This window comes from Scyliorhinus torazame, chromosome 13 (assembly GCF_047496885.1).
Source record: "Scyliorhinus torazame isolate Kashiwa2021f chromosome 13, sScyTor2.1, whole genome shotgun sequence".
NCBI lineage: Eukaryota > Metazoa > Chordata > Chondrichthyes > Carcharhiniformes > Scyliorhinidae > Scyliorhinus > Scyliorhinus torazame.
In genome coordinates, this window is record NC_092719.1 from 1,668,043 (window position 1) to 1,695,987 (window position 27,945).

Here is a 27,945-nt window from a genome sequence, read left to right on the forward strand (position 1 = left end):
TTCCACACCAGCATTCCCCGCCAGCATTCCCCGCCAGCATTCCCCACCAGCATTCTCCGCCAACGTTCCCCGCCAACGTTCCACGCCAACATTCCCCTCCAGCATTCCCCGCCAGCATTCCCCGCCAGCATTCCCTGCCAGCATTCCCTGCCAGCATTCCCCGCCAACATTCCCCGCCAGCATTCCCCGCCAACATTCCACGCCAACGTTCAACGCCAACATTCCACGCCAACGTTCCACGCAAACATTCCTCACCAGCATTCCCCGCCAGCATTCCCCGCCAGCATTCCCCACCAGCATTCCCCGCCAACATTCCCCGCCAGCATTCCCCGCCAGCATTCTCCACCAACATTCCCCGCCAACGTTCCACGCAACTATTCCATGCCAACGTTCCACGCCAACGTTCCACGCCAACATTCCCTGCCAGCATTCCCCGCCAGCATTCCCCGCCAACGTTCCCCGCCAACGTTCCACGTCAACGTTCCACGCCAACGTTCCACACCAGCATTCCCCGCCAGCATTCCCCGCCAGCATTCCCCACCAGCATTCTCCGCCAACGTTCCCCGCCAACGTTCCACGCCAACGTTCCACGCCAACATTCCCCGCCAGCATTCCCCGCCAGCATTCCCCGCCAGCATTCCCTGCCAGCATTCCCCGCCAGCATTCCCCGCCAACATTCCCCGCCAGCATTCCCCGCCAACATTCCACGCCAACGTTCAACGCCAACATTCCACGCCAACGTTCCACGCAAACATTCCTCACCAGCATTCCCCGCCAGCATTCCCCACCAGCATTCCCCGCCAACATTCCCCGCCAGCATTCCCCGCCAGCATTCCCCACCAACATTCCCCGCCAACGTTCCACGTCAACTATTCCACGCCAACGTTCCACGCCAACGTTCCACGCCAACATTCCACGCCAGCATTCCCCGCCAGCATTCCCCACCAACGTTCCCCGCCACAGTTCCCCACCAACGTTCCCCGCCACAGTTCCACGCCAACGTTCCACGCCAACATTCCCCGCCGGCATTCCCCGCCAGCATTCCCCGCCAACATTCCCCGCCAGCATTCCCCGCCAACATTCCACGCCAACGTTCAACGCCAACATTCCACGCCAACGTTCCACGCCAACATTCCTCGCCAGCATTCCCCGCCAGCATTCCCCGCCAACATTCACCGCCAACATTCCCCGCCAGCATTCCACACCAACATTCCCCGCCAACATTCCCCGCCAGCATTCCCCGCCAGCATTCCTCACCAGCATTCCCCGCCAGCATTCCCCGCCAGAATTCTTCACCAACATTCCCTGCCAGCATTCCCCGCCAACATTCCACGCCAGCACACCTCGCCAGCATTCCCCGCCAGCATTCCTCGCCAACATTCCTCGTCAACATTCCGCGCCAGCATTCCCCGCCAGCATTCCCTGCCAACATTCCTCGCCAGCATTCCCCGCCAACATTCCTCGCCACCATTTCTCACCAGCAATCCTCGGCAGCATTCCGCGCCAGCATTCCCCGCCAACATCCCTCGCCAGCATTCCTCGCCAACATTCCTCGACACCATTCCTCGTCAGCATTCCTCGCCAGCATTCCCCGCCAACATTCCTCGACACCATTCCTCGTCAGCATTCCGCGCCAGCATTCCCCGCCAACATTCCTCGCCAGCATTCCCCGCCAACATTCCCCGCCAACATTCCCCGCCAACATTCCTCGCCAGCATTCCAGGCCAACATTCCTCGCCAGCATTCCTCGCCAGCATTCCGCGCCAGCATTCCCCGCCAACATTCCTCGCCAGCATTCCCCGCCAGCATTCCGCGCCAGCATTCCCCGCCAACATTCCTCGCCAACATGCCCCGCCAGCATTCCTCGCCAACATTCCGCGCCAGCATTCCCCGCCAACATTCATCGCCAGCATTCCTCGCCAGCATTCCCCGTCAGCATTCCACGCCAACATTCCTCGCCAGCATTCCCCGCCAGCATTCCTCGTCAACATTCCCTGCCAACATTCCTCGCCAGCATTCCTCACCAACATTCCCCGCCAACATTCCTCGCCAACATTCCTCGCCAGCATTCCGCGCCAACATGACGGACAGCATTCCTCGCCAACATTCCCCACCAACATTCCTCGCCAGCATTCCCGCCAGCATTCCCCGCCAGTATTCCTCGCCAACATTCCGCGCCAACATTCCTCGCCAGCATTCCGCGCCAGCATTCCGCGCCAGCATTCCGCGCCAACATTCCTCGACAGCATTCCGCGCCAACATTCCCCGCCAACATTCCCTGTCAACATTCCTCGCCAGCATTCCTCGCCAACATGCCCCGCCACCATTCCGCGCCAGCATTCCGCGCCAGCATTCCGCGGCAACATTCCCCGCCAACATTCCCCGCCAACATTCCTCGCCAACATTCCTCGCCAGCATTCCTCGCCAGCATTCCTCGCCAACATTCCTCGCCAACATGCCCCGCCAACATTCCCCGCCAGCATTCCGCGCCAACATTCCGCGCCAGCATTCCCCGCCAACATTCCTCGCCAGCATTCCTCGCCAACATGCCCCGCCAGCATTCCTCGCCAGCATTCCGCGCCAGCATTCCGCGCCAACATTCCCCGCCAACATTCCTCGCCAATCATTCCTCGCCAATCATTCCTCTCCAGCATTCCCCGCCAACATTCCTCACCAGCATTCCTCGCCAGCATTCCCCGCCAACATTCCTCGCCAGCATTCCCGCCAGCATTCCCCGCCAGCATTCCTCGCCAACATTCCCCGCCAACATTTCTCGCCAGCATTCCGCGCCAGCATTCCGCGCCAACATTCCTCGACAGCATTCCGCGCCAACATTCCCCGCCAACATTCCCTGTCAACATTCCTCGCCAGCATTCCTCGCCAACATGCCCCGCCAACATTCCGCGCCAGCATTCCGCGCCAGCATTCCGCGGCAACATTCCCCGCCAACATTCCCCGCCAACATTCCTCGCCAACATTCCCCGCCAACATTCCTCGCCAGCATTCCTCGCCAGCATTCCTTGCCAACATTCTCCGCCAACATTCCTCGCCAACATTCCCCGACAGCATTCCCCGCCAGCATTCCTCGCCAGCATTCCTCGCCAGCATTCCTCGCCAACATGCCCCGCCAACATGCCCCGCCAACATTCCCCGCCAACATTCCTCGCCAGCATTCCTCGCCAGCATTCCTCGCAAACATTCCTCGCCAGCATTCCTCGCCAGCATTCCCGCCAACATTCCTCGCCAGCATTCCTCGCCAGCATTCCTCGCCAACATTCCTCGACAGAAATCCCCACCAGCATTCCCCGCCAACATTCCTCGCCAGCATTCCCCGCCAGCATTCCTCGCCGACATTCCTCGCCGACATTCCTCGCCAACATTCCCCGCCAGCATTCCCCGCCAGCATTCCCCGCCAACATTCCCTGCCAGCATTCCCCGCCAACATTCCCCGCCAGCATTCCTCACCAGCATTCCCCGCCAGCATTCCCCACCAGCATTCCCCTCCAGCATTCACCGCCAGCATTTCCCGCCAGCATTCCCCACCAGCATTCCCCGCCAACATTCCTTGCCAGCATTCCCCGCCAGCATTCCCCGCCAGCATTCCCCGCCAACGTTCCACGTCAATGTTCCACGTCAATGTTCCACGCCAACATTCCACGCCAGCATTCCCCGCCAACATTCCCCGCCAGCATTCCCCGCCAGCATTCCCCGCCAGCATTCCCCACCAACGTTCCCCGCCAACGTTCCACGTCAACGTTCCACGCCAACGTTCCACGCCAGCATTCCCCGCCAGCATTCCCCGCCAGCATTCTCCGCCAGCATTCTCCGCCAACGTTCCCCGCCAACGTTCCACGCCAACGTTCCACGCCAACATTCCCCGCCAGCATTCCCCGCCAGCATTCCCCGCCAGCATTCCCCGCCAGCATTCCCCGCCAGCATTCCCTGCCAGCATTCCCCGCGAGCATTCCCCGCCAACATTCCCCGCCAGCATTCCCCGCCAACATTCCACGCCAACATTCCACGCCAACGTTCAACGCCAACATTCCACGCCAACGTTCCACGCCAACATTCCTCGCCATCATTCCCCGCCAGCATTCCCCGCCAGCATTCCCCGCCAACATTCCCCGCCAGCATTCCCCACCAACATTCCCCGGCAGCATTCCCCGCCAGCATTCCTCGCCAACATGCCCCGCCAACATGCCCCGCCAACATTCCCCGCCAACATTCCTCGCCAGCATTCCTCACCAGCATTCCTCGCCAACATTCCTCGCCAGCATTCCTCGACAGCATTCCCGCCAACATTCCCCGGCAGCATTCCTCGCCAGCATTCCTCGCCAGCATTCCTCGCCAACATTCCTCGACAGCATTCCCCACCAGCATTCCCCGCCAACATTCCTCGCCAGCATTCCCCGCCAGCATTCCTCGCCAACATTCCTCGCCAACATTCCCCGCCAACATTCCTCGCCAACATTCCCCGCCAGCATACCCCACCAGCATTCCCCGCCTGCATTCCCCGCCAACATTCCCTGCCAGCATTCCCCGCCAACATTCCCCGCCAGCATTCCTCACCAGCATTCCCCGCCAGCATTCCCCACCAGCATTCCCCACCAGCATTCCCCGCCAACATTCCTCGCCAGCATTCCCCGCCAGCATTCCGCGCCAGCATTCCCCGCCAACGTTCCACGTCAATGTTCCACGGCAACATTCCACGCCAGCATTCCCCGCCAACATTCCCCGCCAGCATTCCCTGCCAGCATTCCCCGCCAGCATTCCCCGCCAACGTTCCCCGCCAACGTTCCACGTCAACGTTCCACGCCAACGTTCCACACCAGCATTCCCCGCCAGCATTCCCCGCCAGCATTCCCCACCAGCATTCTCCGCCAACGTTCCCCGCCAACGTTCCACGCCAACATTCCCCTCCAGCATTCCCCGCCAGCATTCCCCGCCAGCATTCCCTGCCAGCATTCCCCGCCAGCATTCCCCGCCAACATTCCCCGCCAGCATTCCCCGCCAACATTCCACGCCAACGTTCAACGCCAACATTCCACGCCAACGTTCCACGCAAACATTCCTCACCAGCATTCCCCGCCAGCATTCCCCGCCAGCATTCCCCACCAGCATTCCCCGCCAACATTCCCCGCCAGCATTCCCCGCCAGCATTCTCCACCAACATTCCCCGCCAACGTTCCACGTCAACTATTCCATGCCAACGTTCCACGCCAACGTTCCACGCCAACATTCCCTGCCAGCATTCCCCGCCAGCATTCCCCGCCAACGTTCCCCGCCAACGTTCCACGTCAACGTTCCCCGCCAACGTTCCACACCAGCATTCCCCGCCAGCATTCCCCGCCAGCATTCCCCACCAGCATTCTCCGCCAACGTTCCCCGCCAACGTTCCACGCCAACGTTCCACGCCAACATTCCCCGCCAGCATTCCCCGCCAGCATTCCCCGCCAGCATTCCCTGCCAGCATTCCCCGCCAGCATTCCCCGCCAACATTCCCCGCCAGCATTCCCCGCCAACATTCCACGCCAACGTTCAACGCCAACATTCCACGCCAACGTTCCACGCAAACATTCCTCACCAGCATTCCCCGCCAGCATTCCCCACCAGCATTCCCCGCCAACATTCCCCGCCAGCATTCCCCGCCAGCATTCCCCGCCAACATTCCCCGCCAACGTTCCACGTCAACTATTCCACGCCAACGTTCCACGCCAACGTTCCACGCCAACATTCCACGCCAGCATTCCCCGCCAACGTTCCCCGCCACAGTTCCCCACCAACGTTCCCCGCCACAGTTCCACGCCAACGTTCCACGCCAACATTCCCCGCCGGCATTCCCCGCCAGCATTCCCCGCCAGCATTCCCCGCCAACATTCCCCGCCAGCATTCCCCGCCAACATTCCACGCCAACGTTCAACGCCAACATTCCACGCCAACGTTCCACGCCAACATTCCTCGCCAGCATTCCCCGCCAGCATTCCCCGCCAACATTCACCGCCAACATTCCCCGCCAGCATTCCACACCAACATTCCCCGCCAACATTCCCCGCCAGCATTCCCCGCCAGCATTCCTCACCAGCATTCCCCGCCAGCATTCCCCGCCAGAATTCTTCACCAACATTCCCTGCCAGCATTCCCCGCCAACATTCCACGCCAGCACACCTCGCCAGCATTCCCCGCCAGCATTCCTCGCCAACATTCCTCGCCAACATTCCGCGCCAGCATTCCCCGCCAGCATTCCCTGCCAACATTCCACGCCAACATTCCACGCCAGCATTCCTCGCCAGCATTCCCCGCCAACATACCTCGCCAGCATTCCACGCCAGCATTCCCCGCCAGCATTCCCCGCCAGCATTCCTCGCCACCATTCCTCACCTACATTCCCCGCCAACATTCCTCGCCAGCATTCCTCGCCAGCATTCCTCGCCAGCATTCCTCGCCACCATTCCTCACCTACATTCCCCGCCAACATTCCTCACCAGCATGCCCCGCCAACATTCCTCACCAGCATGCCCCGCCAACATTCCTCACCAGCATTCCCCGCCAACATTCCTCGCCAGCATTCCTCGCCAGCATTCCTCGCCAGCATTCCTCACCAGCATGCCCCGCCAGCATTCCCTGCCAGCATTCCTCGCCAGCATTCCCCGCCAGCATTCCCCGCCAGCATTCCCCGCCACCATTCCTCGCCTCCATTCCTCGCCAACATTCCCCGCCAGCATTCCTCGCCAGCATTCCTCGCCAGCATTCCCCGCCAACATTCCTCGCCAGCATTCCTCGCCAACATTCCTCGCCAGCATTCCTCGCCAGCAATCACCGCCAGCATTCCCCGCCAACATTCCACGCCAACATTCCTCGCCAACATTCCCCGCCAACATTCCTCGCCAGCATTCCTCTCCAGCATTCACCGCCAGCATTCCCCGCCAACATTCCACGCCAACATTCCTCGCCAGCATTCCTCGCCAGCATTCCTCGCCAGCATTCACCGCCAGCATTCACCGCCAGCATTCCCCGCCAACATTCCACGCCAACATTCCTCGCCAGCATTCCTCGCCAGCATTCCTCGCCAGCATTCCCCGCCAACATTCCTCACCAGCATTCTCCGCCAACATTCCTCGCCAGCATTCCTCGCCAGCATTCCCCGTCATCATTCCCCGCCAACATTCCTCGCCAACATTCACCGCCAACATTCCCCACCAGCATTCCCTGCCAACATTCCCCGCCAACATTCCCCGCCAGCATTCCTCGCCAGCATTCTCCGCCAGCATTCCCCACCAGCATTCCCCGCCAGCATTCCCCGCCAACATTCCTCACCAGCATTCCCCGCCAGCATTCCCCGCCAACATTCCTCGCCAGCATTCCCTGTCAAAATTCCCCGCCAACATTCCTCACCAGCATTCCTCGCCAACATTCCTCGCCAGCATTCCCCGCCAACTTTCCCCGCCAACATTCCTCGCCAGCATTCCCCGTCAACATTCCCCGCCAACATTCCCCACAAACATTCCCCACCAGCATTCCCCACCAACATTCCCCGCCAACATTCCCCGCCAGCATTCCCCGCCAACATTCCCCGCCAGCATTCCCCACCAACAATCCTCGCCAGCATTCCCCTCCAGCATTCCTCGCCAACATTCCCCGCCAGCATTCCCCACCAGCATTCCCCTCCAGCATTCCTCGCCAGCATTCCTCGCCAGCATTTCCCGCCAGCATTCCCCGCCAGCATTCCCCACCAACATTCCTCGCCAGCATTCCCCGCCTACATTCCTCGCCAACATAACCCACCAACATTCCTCGCCAGCATTCCCCGCCAACATTCCCCGCCAACATCGCAGATGGCGCCGTGTTGTACTGCATGAACGCTGCAGGTAATCAGGAATGCGTGCTCGCATGCGCGTCCCGGGTCCCGCCGTTTTCGACGCAGGAGGCAAGAGTTTCAGTCGCCGCCCGTGCGAGCCCCTCACCTGTACCAGAATCGGTGAGGGGTGCGCGCTGATTTTTTTCACGTAAACCTCCCGTGGATTCTCCATTCGAGCCGGCACTTAGCCGCAGGAGTGAAGATTGCCCCTCATATGTTTGCACGTTCACAGCAATAATTAATGGAAAACGACCAAGAGCAGGAAATCTAGCGAAACCTTCTCTGCACCAACAAGGGCCGCCCGATAGCAAAGCTCCCTTAACTTCCAATCTGGGTGGGATCAACTAGCTCACCACAAATTGAGAATCAAACCTGGGGCCCTGCTGGTTCACATTACTCCACATATCCCAGCGCTGATCCCACAAAGCCACATGGGGTTAAAATGATCCCTCTGAGAAAGTGTGCTGAAATAGCTGAACCATGATTTCAGTCTGTCCCTGAAACTTGAAAGGCCTCTGAAAATCCTTCATGTAACAGTGGTTTTAGGATCAAGGATACAGTCTGCAGGGAACAGGCTTGGCATTTGCTCTTTTTGAACTAAAACTAAAAATTGAGTTTGACCAAGGTAGGAATAAATCTTTCAAATATCACTGAGGTGGTATTTAACCCGAAAGTCCTTCTCCTTGTGAAAATATTCCATTGATGAAAGAGGAAAATGTCTTTCCAGATTAATTATTATCTGACATCATTAAAAATTTAGTTTGGTCGACTCAGCAGAATACAGCAAAGAGCCATTTTATAGGGAAACATCCTTACCGCAGAAATATTAAACTTGCCTTGATTTGAAAACCATATGATTCAAGAGTGACATGAAGAAACCGTTTGCCACCAGTGTATTATTCATTTTAGCAGAAACTCCGATGCTTGCTTTAAACGTCTGCAAATTAGACTTGAAAATAGGATTTTGAATGCTGTGCTGTCAAGGAAATAGTGAGGGATCCTTGAATCAAAGTGCAGAAGAACTAATCAGACTTCTGGCAATGAGTCATCCCCTGATACCAAAGCTGAATACGTTTAAAGATTTTACATTGACAAGCTGTGTTCAACAATGCCTAAGGTCACCTTTTCCATTGATCTCAACACTAGTCTGGCTGGAAGGTTGCATTCCTGTATCTGATTGTTTTAGTATGCAATCACTTCACCTGCAACGTGAGGCTCACTCGATTGGCCCTGACCATTTTTGTAAATTTGTACAGATTGTTGTGACACAATTAACTTTTTAATGACTCTGTATGTAGAAACTGAACTTGGATTTTATTGCCTCGCCACATTATTACTACATAAAGAATAATAGTTATTGTCATTAAGTGAAATCTGACCATTCAAATTTCGACACATCATAAACTGTGAGAAGAACGTTTGAACAGATAACGATCATCTGAACATCAATATTTGATTCCAGTGTTCAAACTACACCTGGTTGAGTTCTTTTATTTCAATATATCTCCTGTGGCCTCAGTGGTAGTTTATTCAGTTTGAAGCACAGGGTCGAGCAATCAGTGATCAATGTAATTCACAGATACTAACATTCCCTACTCAAAGCTTGCAGCTATGGCAATACCACCACGGTTCACGCACACTACCAGTTAGCTCACACCTCTCACTGTGGATGTTCCCCGACATTCGAGAACAATTGATAATCCCGTGACATAGATTCCCTTTCGTGCTCTGCATGGATTAAGTGTTCCCAGGGACTAATTACCAGAAAGTTGACCAAATGATGTTTCAAAGTTTCACGTTGAAACAAAACATGCCTGTTACAAATGCATATCGCGGTGAAACTGCAAACATGTTGAGAAGGAGAAACAAGACTATTGATGGCCCCTGACAATGGGGAGATAGTGGTGCAGTGGGAATGTCACTGAACTAATAAACCAGGGATCAGATTCACGTTCTGGGGATATGGGTTCAAAGTCCACTATGGTAGCTGGTGGAACTTGCATTCAATTAATAAAACCTGCAAACAAAAGCTCTTACTAGGAATGGTCACCGTGACGATGATGACTGACTATCATGGAACCCAGCTGCTTCAATGTCCTTTAGGGAAGGAAATCTGCCGTCCTTACCCGGTCTGGTCTACATGTGACTCCAGACACACAACAATGTGGTTGACTGTCCTCTGAAATGGCCGAGCAAAGCACTCAGTTCAAGGGTAATTAGAGATGAGCAACAAATGGTGACTTTGCCAGTGATACCCACATCCCACGAATGATCAACAAGAACACATCAAAACGTTACGCCAGGCAGAAAAAGTCTACAAACTGCTGAAAAGTTAATTTGCTTAGCCAAAATCAAGCACAAATTCATGCTTATTAGTGAAAACCAAAATGCAGGATATAAATGGAAGTTTGCAAAGTGCTGAAGGGATTGTTTTCAACATTATTACCTGTTCCAATGAACATGACATCGTACTGCCCATCTTCAGCCTCCACTCGATCCACAACTATCTGGGTGAACTGGTAATCTACATCGGTCTTTATGACGATTGGCCGATTGTTGATGGGCAGTGCTGGATTGTACATGGCTGGGTGACTTCTGGCAAATGTGATTACATCATCAGGAAAGTCCTTTGTTGATTCAAATCCTCCAAATGTTTTGCTCGGACACTTTAATAGAACAAATCAGTTGGGGGAAAAATTATGTAAAGCGAAAATCGATGCTGTAAAAAAGTATTCGCAGTTAATACACTAGTCGGAGAAAAACCTTAACTTTAAAACGACCACAATCAACAAAACAAGCAAAAATATCATGGATGCTGGAGATATGATAATGAAAACAGAAAGTTCTGGACAAACTCAGCAGGTCTAGTAGCCTCTGTGGAGAAAGAAACAGTTCACACTTTGAGTCCAAAACCAAAGAGTCACGTTGGAGTCAAAGTGTTGTCTCTGCTTCTCTCTGCACAGATGCTGCTGAGATTTCCCAGCATTCCTGTTTATAAAACAAACCAAAACTCCTTTAAGACAATTCTTCTTCTTCTATAATTTGAGTATTTTAACCCCCTGTGGTGATTGACCCTTTAAGGGCTGCACAGCAGGAAAGGGTCACCTGGTTCTAGTCCTGACATGTTTGGAATTTTAAACGTCTACAAGGCAAGTAGCTGAAAGCGCTAACTGAAAACGTCACGGTGACCTGGGAGCTGAGTGAATGCCCTTAACCAATCATCTGATGATCTGAATGGGTAAATAAATGTGGGGTAATTGAATGTCAAACCAGATACAAAACAACAAAGAAGGATTGGTTTGAGAGAGAGATAAAGGAGATAGAAAGATAAATGTTTTTAAAATGTTAAACCTCCAGCAACCGTTAACACACAAGAAATTATGGGCTGGATTCTCCGGCTCCCTAGCCACGCGAACATTTATCACATTGTTGGCAGAGCAGTTAGACATAAATGGACAAGATTTCACTTTCTGTGGCGAGTTTTGTTTGCATTTACTGTAGAAATTCAGCAACTTTACATCATTCAATGCATTTCAATGGTAAGCCAGACATGCAAATCTAATGGCGAAACAGTGCAACTGGGACAGCAACTTTACTGTGTTTAACTGCACATCTGCCCTGTCCCTCAAGTTGCTGCAGCATTTACGGAATGTCATTAACATTGGCCCATGGAATATGACATGGTCATTGACTTGCAACAATGGCATTGCAGACACTGGTCAGGATTGCTGAAGTAAGCTGGACATAAAGTCAAGCTTCTAACCTTACATTGGCACCTTGACTCAGGCTGGCTGAAAATATTTAATAGCTGTGGCAACACTCCCCAAAGCTCGAAGCGAGAGTTTCCAGCAGAGACATGTTTAATCCTCTTGTTTATATACCCGATTGCTGAACATTTTAAATTCACATGATTTAACAATAAACCTGTCTTACAGATTGGTAACCTTTTCAGATTAACTGGCAAGTTAATACATTTTGTTAACACTGATGGGGTGAAATCACACTGTGGAAAATTTATAATGAGCACATTAACATGTCCGTCTGAAATTCTTTTGTCCCGATTTTAGCAATGGTGGTAACCCATTTATTTTAAACGGGTTGAACAAGTTCACCAAAGAAACAGGGAACAAACAGAATGTTCGGAATTCACCCGTCGTTGGGATTCACTATTCTGAGCGGCAGTGAGCCCCGCCCACGGGTTTCCCAGCAGCGTGGGGTGATTTCCATGGAAAATCCCATTGACAAGCGGCGGGAAGGTAGAGTCCCGCCAGCAGCGAAGGGCGCACGTCCGAGCAACATGGGAATGGGGGACCGGAGAATCTCGCAGTGTGTCTCCCAGACGCAGTTACGGATATCCTAATCCCCATCGGGATTTTACTCTGCACCAAAGACCTTGAGTGCAATCTAACCAAAAGCAATCAGAGTCTGCTCTGGATGGGATTGGGGGACCCCGCTATCAAACGGCACTCTGCTGCTATTCCTGGCTGTGGTGGGAAATGCCTCTCCCCCAAGGCTGCACTCAGCACCACTCCCTGCACTAGGGAGCTCCTCAGTGCAGCAAGAGATCGGGACAACATTTTTAAATGACATACTGTGATCCCAGCGCTTGCACAGGTGGGTTCTTCTCTGCGCCTGCCACGGCAGAGCTTTACAGCGGCCGGCATGGAAGGAAAGAGTGCCTCTACGGCACAGGCCCGCCTGCAGATCGGTGGGCCCCGATCGCGGGCCAGGCCACCGTGGGGCCCCACCCAGGGCCAGATCCTCCCACGTCCCCCACCCCCCGAGGACTCCGCAGACCGCCCGCAGAGCCAGGTACCGCCGGTAAGAACCTTGTGTAATTTACGCTGGTGGGACTGGCCAAAAACGGGTGGCCACTCGGTCCATTGCGGAGTGGAGGATCATGGGGGGGGGCCACTGCCAATGGCCCCCGACCGGCGCGATGCGATTCCCACCCCCGCCAAAAAACCGACGCCGGAGAATCCGACAGCCGACGCTGGGACGGCAGGGCGGGATTCATGCTGCCCCCCGACGATTCTCTGGCCCGGTGGGGGATCGGAGAATCCTGCCCCTAGTCTCCATATGGACTGTGTTTTTACAAGGACGGGGTGGGAGGGGGGGGGGGGGGTAGGAGGAGAAGAGACATGATGGAGTGTGCACCAGCTGTTGCAGCCCAAGTCAGTGTTCTGCATATTGTAAGTAGTTTATGTTCCTTTGTCCAAGTTTGTGCTGTCTACATAATAAATAGTTTATAACCCGTCACTTCTGTCCTACATTGTTACCCTGTAGCACCAGTTGTCCCAACTTAATTGGGGAAGATGTAGACCGGGTGGTCAGGGATACATCACGATGATGTGGACACAGGAAGTGACATATCAATGCGGGAGATCTTTCCCAGCACGGGCAGGCACACAGCTGTAAGAGCTGCTGAGATTCTTGAATAAACCCGTCTGCTTGTGCAGCCTTTGCTGTCCCTCGATATAACCCAGTGAAGGCAACGAGAGAGATGGCAATCTGACTGCAGACACGGAGAAGTTGAGTACAAGAGACCATGTGGGGATTTTACACTCCGACAGGAGCGATGGACAATAAGAGAAGCGACAGTTATGAAATAGACAAGATCGACATTCCATAAAAGAAAGGACGAGACAGAGAGAACTAATAGAAACAAGGAAAAGTAGTGAAGAGGGTTAGAAGAATATTGCCAGAAAAGCACGAGGGGGAAATTAAGAGATTGTAAAATAGATGATTTTCCATTAACTGCACCCCTCATCATCGGAATCTTGTGCACCCTCTGTGGGACCAGAATGTCCAGTGAACAGCCGGTAAATCCCGCTCCCATTGAGATGTATGTTTGGAAAAGATGGACATTTTAAAATGCTCACAAGTATGCTCCAGTGAAGTTACTGTGAAAAGGCCCTGGTGAAATGAAAATGAAATGAAATGAAAATTGTTTATTGTCACAAGTAGGCTTCAAATGAAGTTACTGTGAAAAATGGCCTCCTGTGTCGTAACAATTCTGTGGGAATGCTGGGTCCTCCTAACTCCAACCTGTTCCAATTGCCTACAGAGCTTGCTTGATTCAAATTTCAACAGTGAACAGGCAAGTCTGGAAGGACTTAGTGCTTGCATCACAGGAATTGTAGAACAAACGGAATATATGGGTGCGGTGCCATCCTCCATCGCCACATTCCGGCGCCTGTTCGGGGAGGCGAGTCCGGGAATTGAACCCGCGCTGCTGGCATTGTTCTGCACTGCAAGCCAGCTATTTAGCCCACTGTGCTAAACCAACCCCCACATACACCTGACTGAGATCGGACCTGAGAGGATGGCTTTTTTGCAGATTAGTCCATTTTACTCCATTGCTACTCAGTCATTCATATACAGATTTATATTTGCACCAATGTTAGAAACACTTACTGTTCCTGGGCGAGGATATGGGACCCTTCCTTGGAATGGTACCCACTGATAGGTCGGACCTTCCCGATGGGCATATGGACCCAAGAACACTCTCCTTATATCAGACATACTGTACATACACACAGCCGAGCCCTTAAAGATGTTGCTGTAAGAAGAAAGAGCCATGAAAATAATTAGTCTGTACTTGCAACTGGGGGTTAACATAATGATATTTGTGTTACTGAGGAATGCAGAATATATTTGCAATCAGAAAATGCTCTTTTCCCTCCAGAATATCTTAATCATGACCTCAGGAAGGAAAATCGTACATGTAGTCACCTTGACCAAAGGGACTGCACAGGAAACCATACCAGGAAATTTACTCCCAAATTGCATGGATTGAGAAAGTCCTGATTAAAGCAATCTGTTGTGACAGACAGATTAACTCTTGCCCTACTGAAGATGTGACATTCCTCGCTCTTCTGTGGACTGCTTGGTCATAACTCTAATCATGAGGACCCACCAGCGATTGGTTGAGGCAAAAAATGGCAAAGCTGATAACCTTCTTGTTCTGAGGATGATGAATGGAAAATAATTCATTCCAATCCTGCTGTCACTTTCTTCAAGGCACTTCAACAAACCCATCTGTCCAAGCTTACCCCCCGAGCGACCTTATTTGTTAATTAATTGTATGTTCTTCATCACCCTCAAAGTAACTGCAATCAGTCTACAATATATTGCCACAATATTTTTATATTTGTGCTTAATTCTGGAAGCTTTTTTAAATAAACAAATGGCCACTTGCAACACTCCTGCAAAACACATTTTTGGGGATATGCCTGTCCATCCCTGAAATGCTGTCATTTCCCAACAATTGAAAGAAATGAGCAATGGATAGATAGTACTATCATACACCGACACAATCACAGAGTGCCTACAGACTGGGTCAACAAGGCTCCTTCAACAGCACCTTCCAAACCCACGACCATTACCATCTAGAAGGACAAGAGCAGCAGATACCTGAGAACCCCACCACCTGGAGGTTCCCCTCCAAGTCACTCACCATCCTGACTTGGAAATATATCGGCCGTTCCTTCAGTGTCCTGGAACTCTCCCCCTCCCAATCCCCCAACAGCATTGGGGGCCTCTCACGGCATCCCCGCGCATGCGCAGTGGAGGGGGTCTCTTCCGCCTCTGCCATAGTGGAGACCATGGCGAAGGCAGAAGGAAAAGAGTGCCCCCATAGCACGGGCCCACCCGCGGATCGGTGGGCCCCGATCGCGGGCCAGGCCACGGTGGGGGCACCCCCCCAGGGCCAGATAGCCCCGCGCCCCCCCAGGAGCCCGCCCGGACCGCCGTGTCCCGCCATCCCCAAGGTGGTTCAATCCACGCTGGCTGGCGTGGGTTGACAGCAGCGGGACTTCGGCCCATCACGGACCGAAGGATCGCCGGGGGATTCCCGCCGACTGGCGCGGAGCGATTCCCGCCCCCGCCGAATCACCGGTGGCGGAGAATTCGCCACACGGCGGGGGCGGGATTCACGCCGGCCCCTGGCGATTCTCCGACCCGGTGGGGGGGGGGTCAGAGAATCACGCCCCATGTTTCCACAAACATAGGTTTCCATTCTACTTATGACAGAGTTATGGTAGCACTGTGACATCATCCAAGAGCTACGAAGGCAAATAAAGCTACCGTTATTCACTTTACTTCATTCATACCGCAATGCACCTCAATTCCTCACCTGGAAGTGGTAAAGATGCCATAAATAAAAGGATTCTTGGGATCTTTAGATTTCATTATGTAAATATCCTCTGAAAAACAATACTTTGCATTTTAGTCAGCAGGAAATAAAACATAGAGAATTTGCTGAAGGAAGATTAGTAATTGTTTGCCATGGCATCGGTTTTCCTACTTACGTAATTCATCAAAGTGAGTGTCGATTCCGTTTGGTCCTGGTACTGAACAGACTAAACGAGCTTTGAGAAAAGTTACCCATTTATTAACAAGGCTTCTATGGCCGCCAAAGTCATTCTGATGACAAAAACAAGATAAGTTAATTGCATCATTAAATCACAATGACATATCAGAGCGCTTTGTTAATGGGGGAAGGAGGGTCAATGGAAATACTTCCAATGTGAAGTACGTCCTGTTTATCAATAGAGCTGGAGGCTTCAGGCTCTGCTGATGTGAGTGAGACAGAGGTGTACAGATGTGGTAGAATGCCGCACTCCCCTAGTTCCATCCTTTGCATCTGGCCGTTGCCAGAGACGGGGCATTTCTGGCCGTTGCCAGAGACGGGGCATTTCTTTAGCACCGTTTTCAGCTGAATGGAATTTCTGGTGGGCTTCTTCACCAGAACCTTGGCATAAATTAACACTGTTCGGAATCCTAAATCCCAGTGTGTGTCCAGTCTGGGATTCAGAATTTTGCAGCCTATATTTTTGAATGATTGGAATATTTATCTTTTCTGATAGATATTTTAAACTTATCTAACTTACAGCTAAAGTAACAAAGCCTTAATTTCAATTTTTGTGAAGTCTCGAGATGTGAGAGATCATATTTGAATATTTTGGAAATCCACTTATATCTGAAGCAACTTCAGTGATGAACAGGAGGGGTACATCCCAGTACAGCGATGAACAGGAGGGGTACATCCCAGTACAGCGATGAACAGGAGGGGTACATCCCAGTACAGCGATGAACAGGAGGGGTACATCCCAGAACAGTGATGAACAGGAGGGGTACATCCCAGAACAGTGATGAACAGGAGGGGTACATCCCAGTACAGCGATGAACAGGAGGGGTACATCCCAGTACAGCGATGAACAGGAGGGGTACATCCCAGTACAGCGATGAACAGGAGGGGTACATCCCAGTACAGCGATGAACAGGAGGGGTACATCCCAGTACAGCGATGAACAGGAGGGGTACATCCCAGAACAGTGATGAATAGGAGGGGTACATCCCAGTACAGCGATGAACAGGAGGGGTACATCCCAGTACAGCGATGAACAGGAGGGGTACATCCCAGTACAGTGATGAATAGGAGGGGTACATCCCAGTACAGCGATGAACAGGAGGGGTACATCCCAGTACAGCGATGAACAGGAGGGGTACATCCCAGTACAGCGATGAACAGGAGGGGTACATCCCAGTACAGCGATGAACAGGAGGGGTACATCCCAGTACAGTGATGAACAGGAGGGGTACATCCCAGTACAGCGATGAACAGGAGGGGTACATCCCAGTACAGCGATGAACAGGAGGGGTACATCCCAGTACAGCGATGAACAGGAGGGTTACATCCCAGTACAGCGATGAACAGGAGGGGTACATCCCAGTACAGCGATGAACAGGAGGGGTACATCCCAGTACAGCGATGAACAGGAGGGGTACATCCCAGTACAGCGATGAACAGGAGGGGTACATCCCAGTACAGTGATGAACAGGAGGGGTACATCCCAGTACAGCGATGAACAGGAGGGGTACATCCCAGAACAGTGATGAATAGGAGGGGTACATCCCAGTACAGTGATGAATAGGAGGGGTACATCCCAGTACAGCGATGAACAGGAGGGGTACATCCCAGAACAGTGATGAATAGGAGGGGTACATCCCAGTACAGCGATGAACAGGAGGGGTACATCCCAGTACAGCGATGAACAGGAGGTACATCCCAGAACAGTGATGAATAGGAGGGGTACATCCCAGTACAGCGATGAACAGGAGGGTTACATCCCAGTACAGCGATGAACAGGAGGGGTACATCCCAGTACAGCGATGAACAGGAGGTACATCCCAGAACAGTGATGAATAGGAGGGGTACATCCCAGTACAGCGATGAACAGGAGGGGTACATCCCAGTACAGCGATGAACAGGAGGGGTACATCCCAGTACAGCGATGAACAGGAGGGGTACATCCCAGTACAGCGATGAACAGGAGGGGTACATCCCAGAACAGTGATGAACAGGAGGGGTACATCCCAGAACAGTGATGAACAGGAGGGGTACATCCCAGTACAGCGATGAACAGGAGGGGTACATCCCAGTACAGCGATGAACAGGAGGGGTACATCCCAGTACAGCGATGAACAGGAGGGGTACATCCCAGTACAGCGATGAACAGGAGGGGTACATCCCAGTACAGCGATGAACAGGAGGGGTACATCCCAGTACAGCGATGAACAGGAGGGGTACATCCCAGTACAGTGATGAATAGGAGGGGTACATCCCAGTACAGCGATGAACAGGAGGGGTACATCCCAGTACAGCGATGAACAGGAGGGGTACATCCCAGTACAGCGATGAACAGGAGGGGTACATCCCAGTACAGTGATGAACAGGAGGGGTACATCCCAGTACAGCGATGAACAGGAGGGGTACATCCCAGTACAGCGATGAACAGGAGGGGTACATCCCAGTACAGCGATGAACAGGAGGGGTACATCCCAGTACAGCGATGAACAGGAGGGGTACATCCCAGTACAGCGATGAACAGGAGGGGTACATCCCAGTACAGCGATGAACAGGAGGGGTACATCCCAGTACAGTGATGAACAGGAGGGGTACATCCCAGTACAGCGATGAACAGGAGGGGTACATCCCAGAACAGTGATGAATAGGAGGGGTACATCCCAGTACAGCGATGAACAGGAGGGGTACATCCCAGTACAGCGATGAACAGGAGGTACATCCCAGAACAGTGATGAATAGGAGGGGTACATCCCAGTACAGCGATGAACAGGAGGGTTACATCCCAGTACAGCGATGAACAGGAGGGGTACATCCCAGTACAGCGATGAACAGGAGGTACATCCCAGAACAGTGATGAATAGGAGGGGTACATCCCAGTACAGCGATGAACAGGAGGGGTACATCCCAGTACAGCGATGAACAGGAGGGGTACATCCCAGTACAGCGATGAACAGGAGGGTTACATCCCAGTACAGTGATGGATAGGAGGGTTACATCCCAGTACAGTGATGGATAGGAGGGATACATCCCAGTACAGCCGCATTGTCCCAGTTAGGTATTTGAGCTTTGACCTAGCTGGTTACTGATGAAAAGTTCTGCAACTACTCGCTTAGGCTAATTATCGAGCATGAACGCTGTGAATTGATCTTGCAATGTGAACAGGGCAAACACAAAACATTGACAGCCCTTTCAAATCATGGATCAAAGTCTTGGTATCTAGAAAAATCAATGCAGTCACTTTAAGGTAGATAGTAGCACATTCATATCGTAAGTCATTGTATTAACATTGAGGATTAACTCATGTACGGGAAAAAAGATTACACTGAAATTACCTGCTCCAAGTTACACTCATGTTTTCACTTTTATAGTTAGGTGGACATAAACGAGTTTCTCTTATCCTATAACAGGTGATATATGTAAACTTTGATTTGAAAAATGTTAAATGGATTGTCAAATGCCATTAATTCAAGTAACAAGTCAGCAGCACTAACAACACAATAACCTATTGTGGTTATCAGCGCCCCACTCTCCGTGGACAGAATCATGTACCATTGAAAGATAAAACATCACCAATGACTGATGTACTGCAGTTAGACTGCCAAAACCATCATATCGTTTATTCATTATATCAGCTGAGGTTCCCATCCAGAACAATAAAATAGTAAAAACACTGCCTTTGCTCCAATGCTGGCACTATTGTTCTGAACTGACTTCCCAATAAAAGTAGGGCATACTCGAACAAGCCCTTCATATCATGAAATTGCTTCTCTCAGTCCAAACGCGTCATATGAAAGGAATAGGTCGAAATAGGAATGCAAGCCATTGAAAGTTGAATTGTGCTGCAGCTTAGGAGGTACACCCTTTATCTTTGCAGTTTCAATTCATTTAAACATAGAAACATAGAAAATAGGTGTAAGAGTAGGCCATTCTCTTGTGTGGGACCTTGTCAAAAGCCTTTTGAAAGGCCAGATACACAACATCACCCTTGTCCACTCAGCTGGTCACATTCTCAAACAATTCCAGAAGATTTGTCAAGCGGATTTCCCTTTAGTGAATCCATGCTGACTTGGACCGATCCTGTCCCCACTTTCCAAATACTCAGTTATTTCATTCTTAATAATTGACTCCAGCACTTTCCCCACCACCAATGTCAAGCTAACCTGTCTATAATTCCACGTTTTCTCTCTCTACCCTTTTATAAAAAGTGGGGTTACATTAACTATCCTCCAATCCATTGGAACTCTTCCAGAGTCTCTAGAATGCTTGAAAATGATCACCAATGCGTCCACTATTTCTAGTGCCACATCCTTAAGTACTCTGGGATACAGAGCATCAGGCCTTGGGGATCTATGAGATTTAATCCCATCAATTTCCCTAATACAATTTCCTGACTAATAGGAATTTCCTTCAGTTCCTCCTTCATGCTAGACCATCTGTCCCGTTGTATTTCTGGAATGTTATTTGTGTCCTCCTGAGTGAAGACAGATCCAAAGTAATTGTTTAAATGGGCTGCCATCTCTTAGTTGCCCATTATGATTTCACCTGATTCTAACTAAGGGACCTACATTTGCCTTCAGTTCAGATTAATGGGATAAACGTTTCCATAATCTTCCAGGGGCCAACATAGAATCATAGACCCCAGGCAGCCACCCTCAGCCTATCATACTGTACCGATTTATTAACGTTTTGATCTAATTAGTCTCATTGCTCTTCGCCTTTTGATTTTGCATTTCCCAGTTTACATCTGATTCTCTTTTGAAGGTTCCTATTGAATCTGCTTTCTCCGCCCTTTCGGGCAGCATCTTCCATTTCACATCAACTCACTGCTTTTAAGAACATCACCTCTTCTCCTCTTTGGTTCTTTTGCCAATTATCTTAAATCTGTGTCCCTCTGCCCACCAACCCTCCTGTCGCTGGAAACTATCTCTCCCTGTCTGCTCTATCAAACCCTCCCATAATGTTTAAGACCTCTGTAGCCACGTAAAATGGCTGCGTTCTGATTAATCTGGCCAAAACCCAGTTTAAAATGGCTAACCCGAAAGGCTGCTGGGAAAAGCAGCTAAGAAGACACAAGCAGGCAGCTGCAGACAGTATTGCATATTTGGCTCTGGGAAGTTAGCCCAGATCGATACTCAGGGCTATCAACAGCCCATCAACCCAGGTATTCGCAGTTGCATTCAGGACTGTTTGCAGCCCATCTATTCAGACATCCACAGTTAAATCGGCTATCCCCGGGAACAATTGCAACATATAAGCAATTGAATACCGGGCCAGACCTGTCGGCGCCTGCAGTGGCCGAAACAAAGACAGGTGAGCGACCACCCCCCGATCGAGGAATCGCCTCACCATTGGACACATCGACCCCAGAGATTGGGGACAGATCCAATCACTTGGGACTCAGGGTCAAAGGCCGCCCCGGGAGGCGGGAAGCCCCTGGGCCCTATAAAAGTGAGGGGCCAAGTTCAGATCTCTCTCTCTCTCCTCTTCGCCTGCTCGAGACCTTCGTAAGACCAGCCACCGGCAACAGTAAGTTTGAATCCAGCGATCGCTATCCGGTAGAGACACCTAGCCACCGACCTGTACCAGCCTTTTGAATCCTGCGGGCCAGATCTGATTGGACAAGCCATTCGTTTCCCTGACCTGGTGGGCTCTTCCTAAGTTAAGTATTGGCCAGTAGTGATAGGTTTATTATATAGAAAGTAGTATTAGGGTATTAATATTGCTTGTTGTATATAATAAATGACCGTTGTTTTAATCCTTACTAAGCGGTGTGCTGTATTATTAATCATAACCTGAACTTGAACCACGTGGCGGTATCAGAAAGATACCTGGCGACTCATGAGCAAAGGTGACATAATCAGAGCAAATAGACTGAGGCTAAAAAGAGCAACACCTCTATTAAATTTCTCCTTCACCTTCCCTGTTCTAAGGAGAACAGGGCAACATGGTAGCACAGTGGTTAGCACTGTGGCTTCATAGCTCCAGGGTCCCAGGTTCGATTCCCGGCTTGGGTCACTGTCTGTGCGGAGTCTGCACATTCTCCCCGTGTGTGCGTGGGTTTCCTCCGGGTGCTCCAGTTTTCTCCCACAGTCCAAAGATGTGCAGGTTAGGTCGATTGGCCAAGATAAATTGCCCTTAGGTTGGGTGGGGTTACTGGGTTACAGGGTAGGGTGGAGGTTTGGGCTTAAGTAGGGTGCATTTTCTAAGAGCCGGTGTAAAGTCGATGGGCCGAATGGCCCCCTTCAGCACTGTACATTCTATGAAATCTAAGAACAATTGCAACTTCAAAGGATATAGGGGGAAAGTGAGAACGGGTTACTGAGTGTGATAATCAGCCATGATCATAATGAATGACGGAGCCAGTTCCATCGGCCAAGTGGCCTCCTCCTGCTCCAATGTTCTAAGTTTCTAACTTCTCCAGCCTCTCACATGACTGAAGTCCTTCAGAACTAATCTTGTCCACCTGTGAAAGGGAGGAAGGGAATTCAGAAAGGGTAATAGTGCAGCCCCAGTGCTAGGGCTGCCATGCATTGGGTGATGTGTCCATCTCATGGGCAATCAGCGGATTTTCACAACAGCACAAGGCCACCTGGTTTCAATAGCTCATCGAGTGCAGCTGGCCTCCCTTAAAACATGCTGGTGGATTTTGTCAGAATTAAAGACAGGCTGGCAGTAGGGTGATTGAAAAAGCAGACTCTTCAACGACAATAAAAAGTAGCCATATTGAAGGAGGGGTTACCTAGTAACAGAGTGTCAGCCATGGCTCAGTTAGCAACATGCTGGCCCCCGAGTCTCAAGGTTCTGCGTTCAAGTTGCACCGCAAGGTTTGAGAATAAAATTGCAGGCTGACACTCCAGTGCAGTACTGAGCCAATCACTGGGCTCCCTCCCATGATTCGAGTTGCTTGCAGTGGACAGTGGGAGAGCGAGATCATGTCAATCAGAATCGAGCTTTGTTCTAGGCACCAATCTGTACTCGAACATAAACAGGGTGATTTAAACCTGATCAGACGGGGTCCAAGGGTAATTTGAAATGAAACGTCACCAGCTACGATACAAAATTATTTGACATTACATAATACATCCTTGATGTCGGGTCCCTGCGAATGAACAGCAGATCACTTTTAGATCAACTACTGCAGAGAATCCGTCTCTGTCATTCGACCATTTTAATAGTCTGTAGGCAGCACAGAAACTGGACTTGAACTGAATATCCCCCACATATCGACACCGACTGTTTTCAACTTGTGAGCTGATACATAACAGAGATGTCAGGAATGCCATTTAATCCTCCAATTCAGATGATTGTTTTGAACAGGTTTTTCTGCTGTGTTTTTTGAATATTTGTAGTCCTTCCTAAATACTTTGAATCCACATTTAATTGTAATTCAGATGTAACCAAGATCCTTCAGATACACAGGGTTGGATCCTCCGCTCTGCCAGCCGCGTGTTTTTCGCTGTTCACTGGCAGTGGGATTCTCTATCCCACCGCTTGTCAATGGGATTTCCCATTGGAGCCACCCCCTGCCACCCGGAAACCACAGGTCGGGGTGAGCTTCCGCCGGGAACAGAGGGTTCCAACAGCCGGAATATTCCAGCTGTAGACGTATCATTACCAAGACTCAATTAATTTTTCCTTCAGTTCGAAACGTTTTCTTACTACCTGAAAGTCTGACTATATTCAATTATTGAGTGGATCAGGTTATAAACTGGAATGTGTTTATCTGTATTTATGAGCACAAAATGAAGGTAATGTTGACAGGGCAGCACGGTAGCACAAGTGATTAGCACTGTGGCTTCACAGCGCCAGGGTCCCAGGTTCGATTCCCTGCTGGGTCACTGTCTGTGCGGAGTCTGCACGTTCTCCCCGTGTCTGCGTGGGTTTCCTCCGGGGGCTCCGGTTTTCCTCCCACAGTCCAAAGATATGCAGGTTTGGTGGATTGGCCGTGATAAATTGCCCTTAGTGACCAAAAAAGGTTAGAAGGGGTTATTGGGTTACAGGGATAGGGAGGAAGTGAGGGCTTAAGTGGGTTGGTGCAGACTCGATGGGTCAAATGGCCTCCTTCTGCACTGTATGTTCTATGTATGTTCTAAAAGTCTAGCGGGGAAACATTCTTCTCCGGTCTGTGGAGGCACAAGAGTTGCCAGAAACTCACACAAAAAATGTTAGTGAGGCCTGTGTGGCCATATTTATAGCCTCCCTTTATATCAGGAACATTACAAGGTAATGCTTTTTAAAATAAATATATGTTTTGTGTTCAGGAGTTTATTTTGTAGTCAAAGGATCAATTTTGCAGGATTTTTTGAAACAGCCTAATGTCAAGGAAACAGCCTACATCCACCCAATCAATGTCGTCATACAAAATAGCTTGTGTTACTGTAATCTTCCAATAGATATGTTTATCTTGTCTGTACTCTGTCAGGATACCTATTGTCCCTCTCTCTCAGGGATGCTGAGCTAATGTAAATTATTACAAAATAAAGAGTGAAGGTTGCGGAGGAGGTATGATGTAATGGTCTTTTAGTTGAGCTGAAAATACCTCAAGGAGATTTCTCAAATCCCAGTGGGCAAATCAACCATGTCCAACTTCAGCACCTGGAACATGACATCTCCACGCAGCCTCTGCAATGTTGAGTGTGTTTTCTGTGAGTATCATTCCCTCTCATAAACTAAGAATCTGCATTTCGATTCTGAATTCCCGGAACAACAGCTCCGTGACGGCTTGTTTGGGCTTAGTTGGGGGATAAGCTGCTCGCGCAGGAACAACTCTGGGCTCAGATGAGTTTGCATTTTATTTCCTGTGTACATTTGCCTGCATTGCAACATCCTTAATTGCTGTTCACTGCAGCGAAGAAGCATTGAAGATAGCATCAGTTTGCAAAACAATCAATTGGCATTCATCAAAATCCCTTATTGTCCTAAAAGAACATTGCTAGCAACTTCTTTTCCAGCCAATTTAAAACACGCTAGGCTAATGAGATGGGCCAGATACATCGTACGTCCAGTCCTGCTCCATCTGAACGTTAGGTATTAATTAACACAATGACTTTGAAAGTTATCCTGTGTAAAAGTGAAAAAGATGCCGTCTGATGCAGATTGAAAAAAAACAGAATTGCAGAATCATCGGGCAAAAGGCGGTTCAGTGAGGCATTGACACAGTTAATATATCAACATCTAGAACCAATGTTGGAAAATATTTTATTTACTTCATAGTAACCACACTCATCTCAACTTTTTATTTGATGGTTATTTGGGAAACACCCTCAGCCTTTAACAGGAGTTTTTAATTCATACACAAAACAGCTTGTGATAATTAAATATATTTTCTTGTTTTCTGTATGGGAAGGAGCTGTGAATCATAAACTTTCCTGGCATTACTTCGAAGGAAAACGAACGACGAACGGAGGACTTGACTGGGTCCAAATGGCAATACTTGTATTGAATGTCACTGTGTTGATTTTATAGAGAAACTGCGTTTTGATTATTGTTTCCGGACGAATTTGCTGCTTTCAATTAACAGTGGAAGATTGGACTGGTATACTACAATATGGTCTGGTCCAGTTGAGGTACATTTAATGTGTACACTTGAACCTCTTTAGTCATTCAGCGACTGAAGAAACAGGATCCGAAAACCAACCACAATTTACACAAATGTCCAGATTTCTCAGGAATTTCTATTTCCCTTTGCTTTAATAAATGACATGCTCTGGCCCAGCATTTTCCACTACACCCTCCCCATAAAGTAATTCGGCTGAACTTAGAATCTTGCTAATCAGAGCCAGAACGAGACCTGCTTTGTGCAGTGGACTTAAGCACAAGCGGCAGAATTGATTTCCCCTTGAGCTCCTTAACAGACAAGGCTGCATTTATATCAGTCCTGAGGTGGATTAAAAACTTGAGCTGGAAAGGCAGACTGATAACCCTGCTGGCTCAGGAAAGTAGATGCTTTCACATCGTGTGGTTTAGGATATCCATTACATTAAGTTCTGTAAATGCTGACAGTTGTTCGCTGGAATATCATGGAGCTGTTTGCACACTATTCTCAAAACCAGTTGAGCCTCAATTCTAAAACCTCAGTTGGCAAATAATGCAACAACAACTCGTCTCTCCTTTATCACCTCTTTCACAATGAATCTAATAACATTTGCCTTATTCCACCCTACTCTATAGTTATCAGGTGCCTTGACTACTTTCCCTACCTCTGACCTGCGGTGTGTTCATCAAATCGTTTCTCATACTGGGCGGCAGAACTTCCAACCATCTTCCCTTCACATTTTTCAATTGCCCCGTAGGTACCTCTGACAACATGCCTTTGATCATCTCTTCTATTTTTGCTTGGATGGATTTCCCAATTGGAAAATCCTTCAGTTCTTTGAGCTAGAAATGTATGTTGACTGGTATCTCAAAATGAGCATTTATACTCCCCACCTCATTCTCACACTGGCTTCAATTCATTTCAATCCAGCTGAATATCAAGTGAAGTACAAAACAGCAACAGAAATGAAAATGCTTCCTCAGTGGTACTGGTTACGTTGAACTTGTACATTCCTGTCTTTGTTACAGATGATGCACTAATGTCAGCTGTTGTAGTTATAGTATTAGTATAGTTACAGTGTATTATTTGTTTACTATTTCTCCCAGTCCGAGATCACACTTCTCTTCACAATTCCACAACAATAACTTTGGAACTGGACTCTCAGCAGAACAAAACAGGCTGACCACCAATCAGAGGACAGAACAAAACAGGCTGACCACCAATCAGCCAGCAGAACAAAACAGGCTGACCACCAATCAGAGGACAGAACAAAACAGGCTGACCACCAATCAGCCAGCAGAACAAAACAGGCTGCCCACCAATCAGAGGACAGAACAAAACAGGCTGAGCACCAATCAGAGGACAGAACAAAACAGGCTGAGCACCAATCAGAGGACAGAACAAAACAGGCTGAGCACCAATCAGCCAGCAGAATGAAATAGGCTGACCACCAATCAGAGGACAGAACAAAACAGGCTGAGCACCAATCAGAGGACAGAACAAAACAGGCTGACCACCAATCAGAGGCCAGAACAAAACAGGCTGACCACCAATCAGCAGTTGCTTCTTCGTTGCGGCAGATTTCAGTGGAAAGAGTTGACTGAATCCATAATGGTTAATGTTGACCAATTTCACCCCCGTGTCTCCGCTGTCGAAGTGTGTAACCATTAACCCAGGGTGACACCTTAATATTTGGAGAATTTTTCACCCTTTCAACTGACCTTACACACTTGTCCTATTCGGGCATGAGTTGCTTTTCCTGAATACTCTCCATCCAATGCATTTTCTCGAAAAAAGAAATATATCTTATCATCTTCTGGATTGTCACTCTCTGGTATCAAGTGGGCACCAATAAATTTTGGTTCTGAAGAAAAGAAATATGAAAATAAGCAAACTATTAAGTGAAAAATCATCTTTTTTAATAATGCGCTGATTAATTCTAATACCAAACCTGTTAATATAATCAAATCACATTAGATTTCCAACATTGTTAGATGCTCAGAATATGTTATTGGCAAATAAATGGTTATAGAACACAGAACATAGAACATAGAAAAATACAGCACAGAACAGGCCCTTCGGCCCACGATGTTGTGCCGAACCTTTGTCCTAGATTAATCATAGATTATCATAGAATTTACAGTGCAGAAGGAGGCCATTCGGCCCATTGAGTCTGCACCGACT

The 27,945-nt window shown here is 49.8% G+C and overlaps 1 protein-coding gene across 2 annotated transcripts in view; it reads right to left on the reverse strand.

The window, feature by feature from the left end:
- Positions 1–27,945, reverse strand: part of sema3ab (sema domain, immunoglobulin domain (Ig), short basic domain, secreted, (semaphorin) 3Ab) — a 597,101-nt gene that overhangs the window by 85,786 nt on the left and 483,370 nt on the right. For both annotated transcript variants that reach the window (XM_072470939.1, XM_072470937.1), the window contains exons 8-12: positions 27,483–27,625; positions 16,168–16,282; positions 15,993–16,062; positions 14,273–14,417; positions 10,302–10,521 (exon numbers count right to left, since the gene is read on the reverse strand). In XM_072470939.1, the coding sequence (XP_072327040.1) occupies positions 10,302–10,521; positions 14,273–14,417; positions 15,993–16,062; positions 16,168–16,282; positions 27,483–27,625 (693 nt within the window). The remainder of the gene's footprint in view (positions 1–10,301; positions 10,522–14,272; positions 14,418–15,992; positions 16,063–16,167; positions 16,283–27,482; positions 27,626–27,945) is intronic.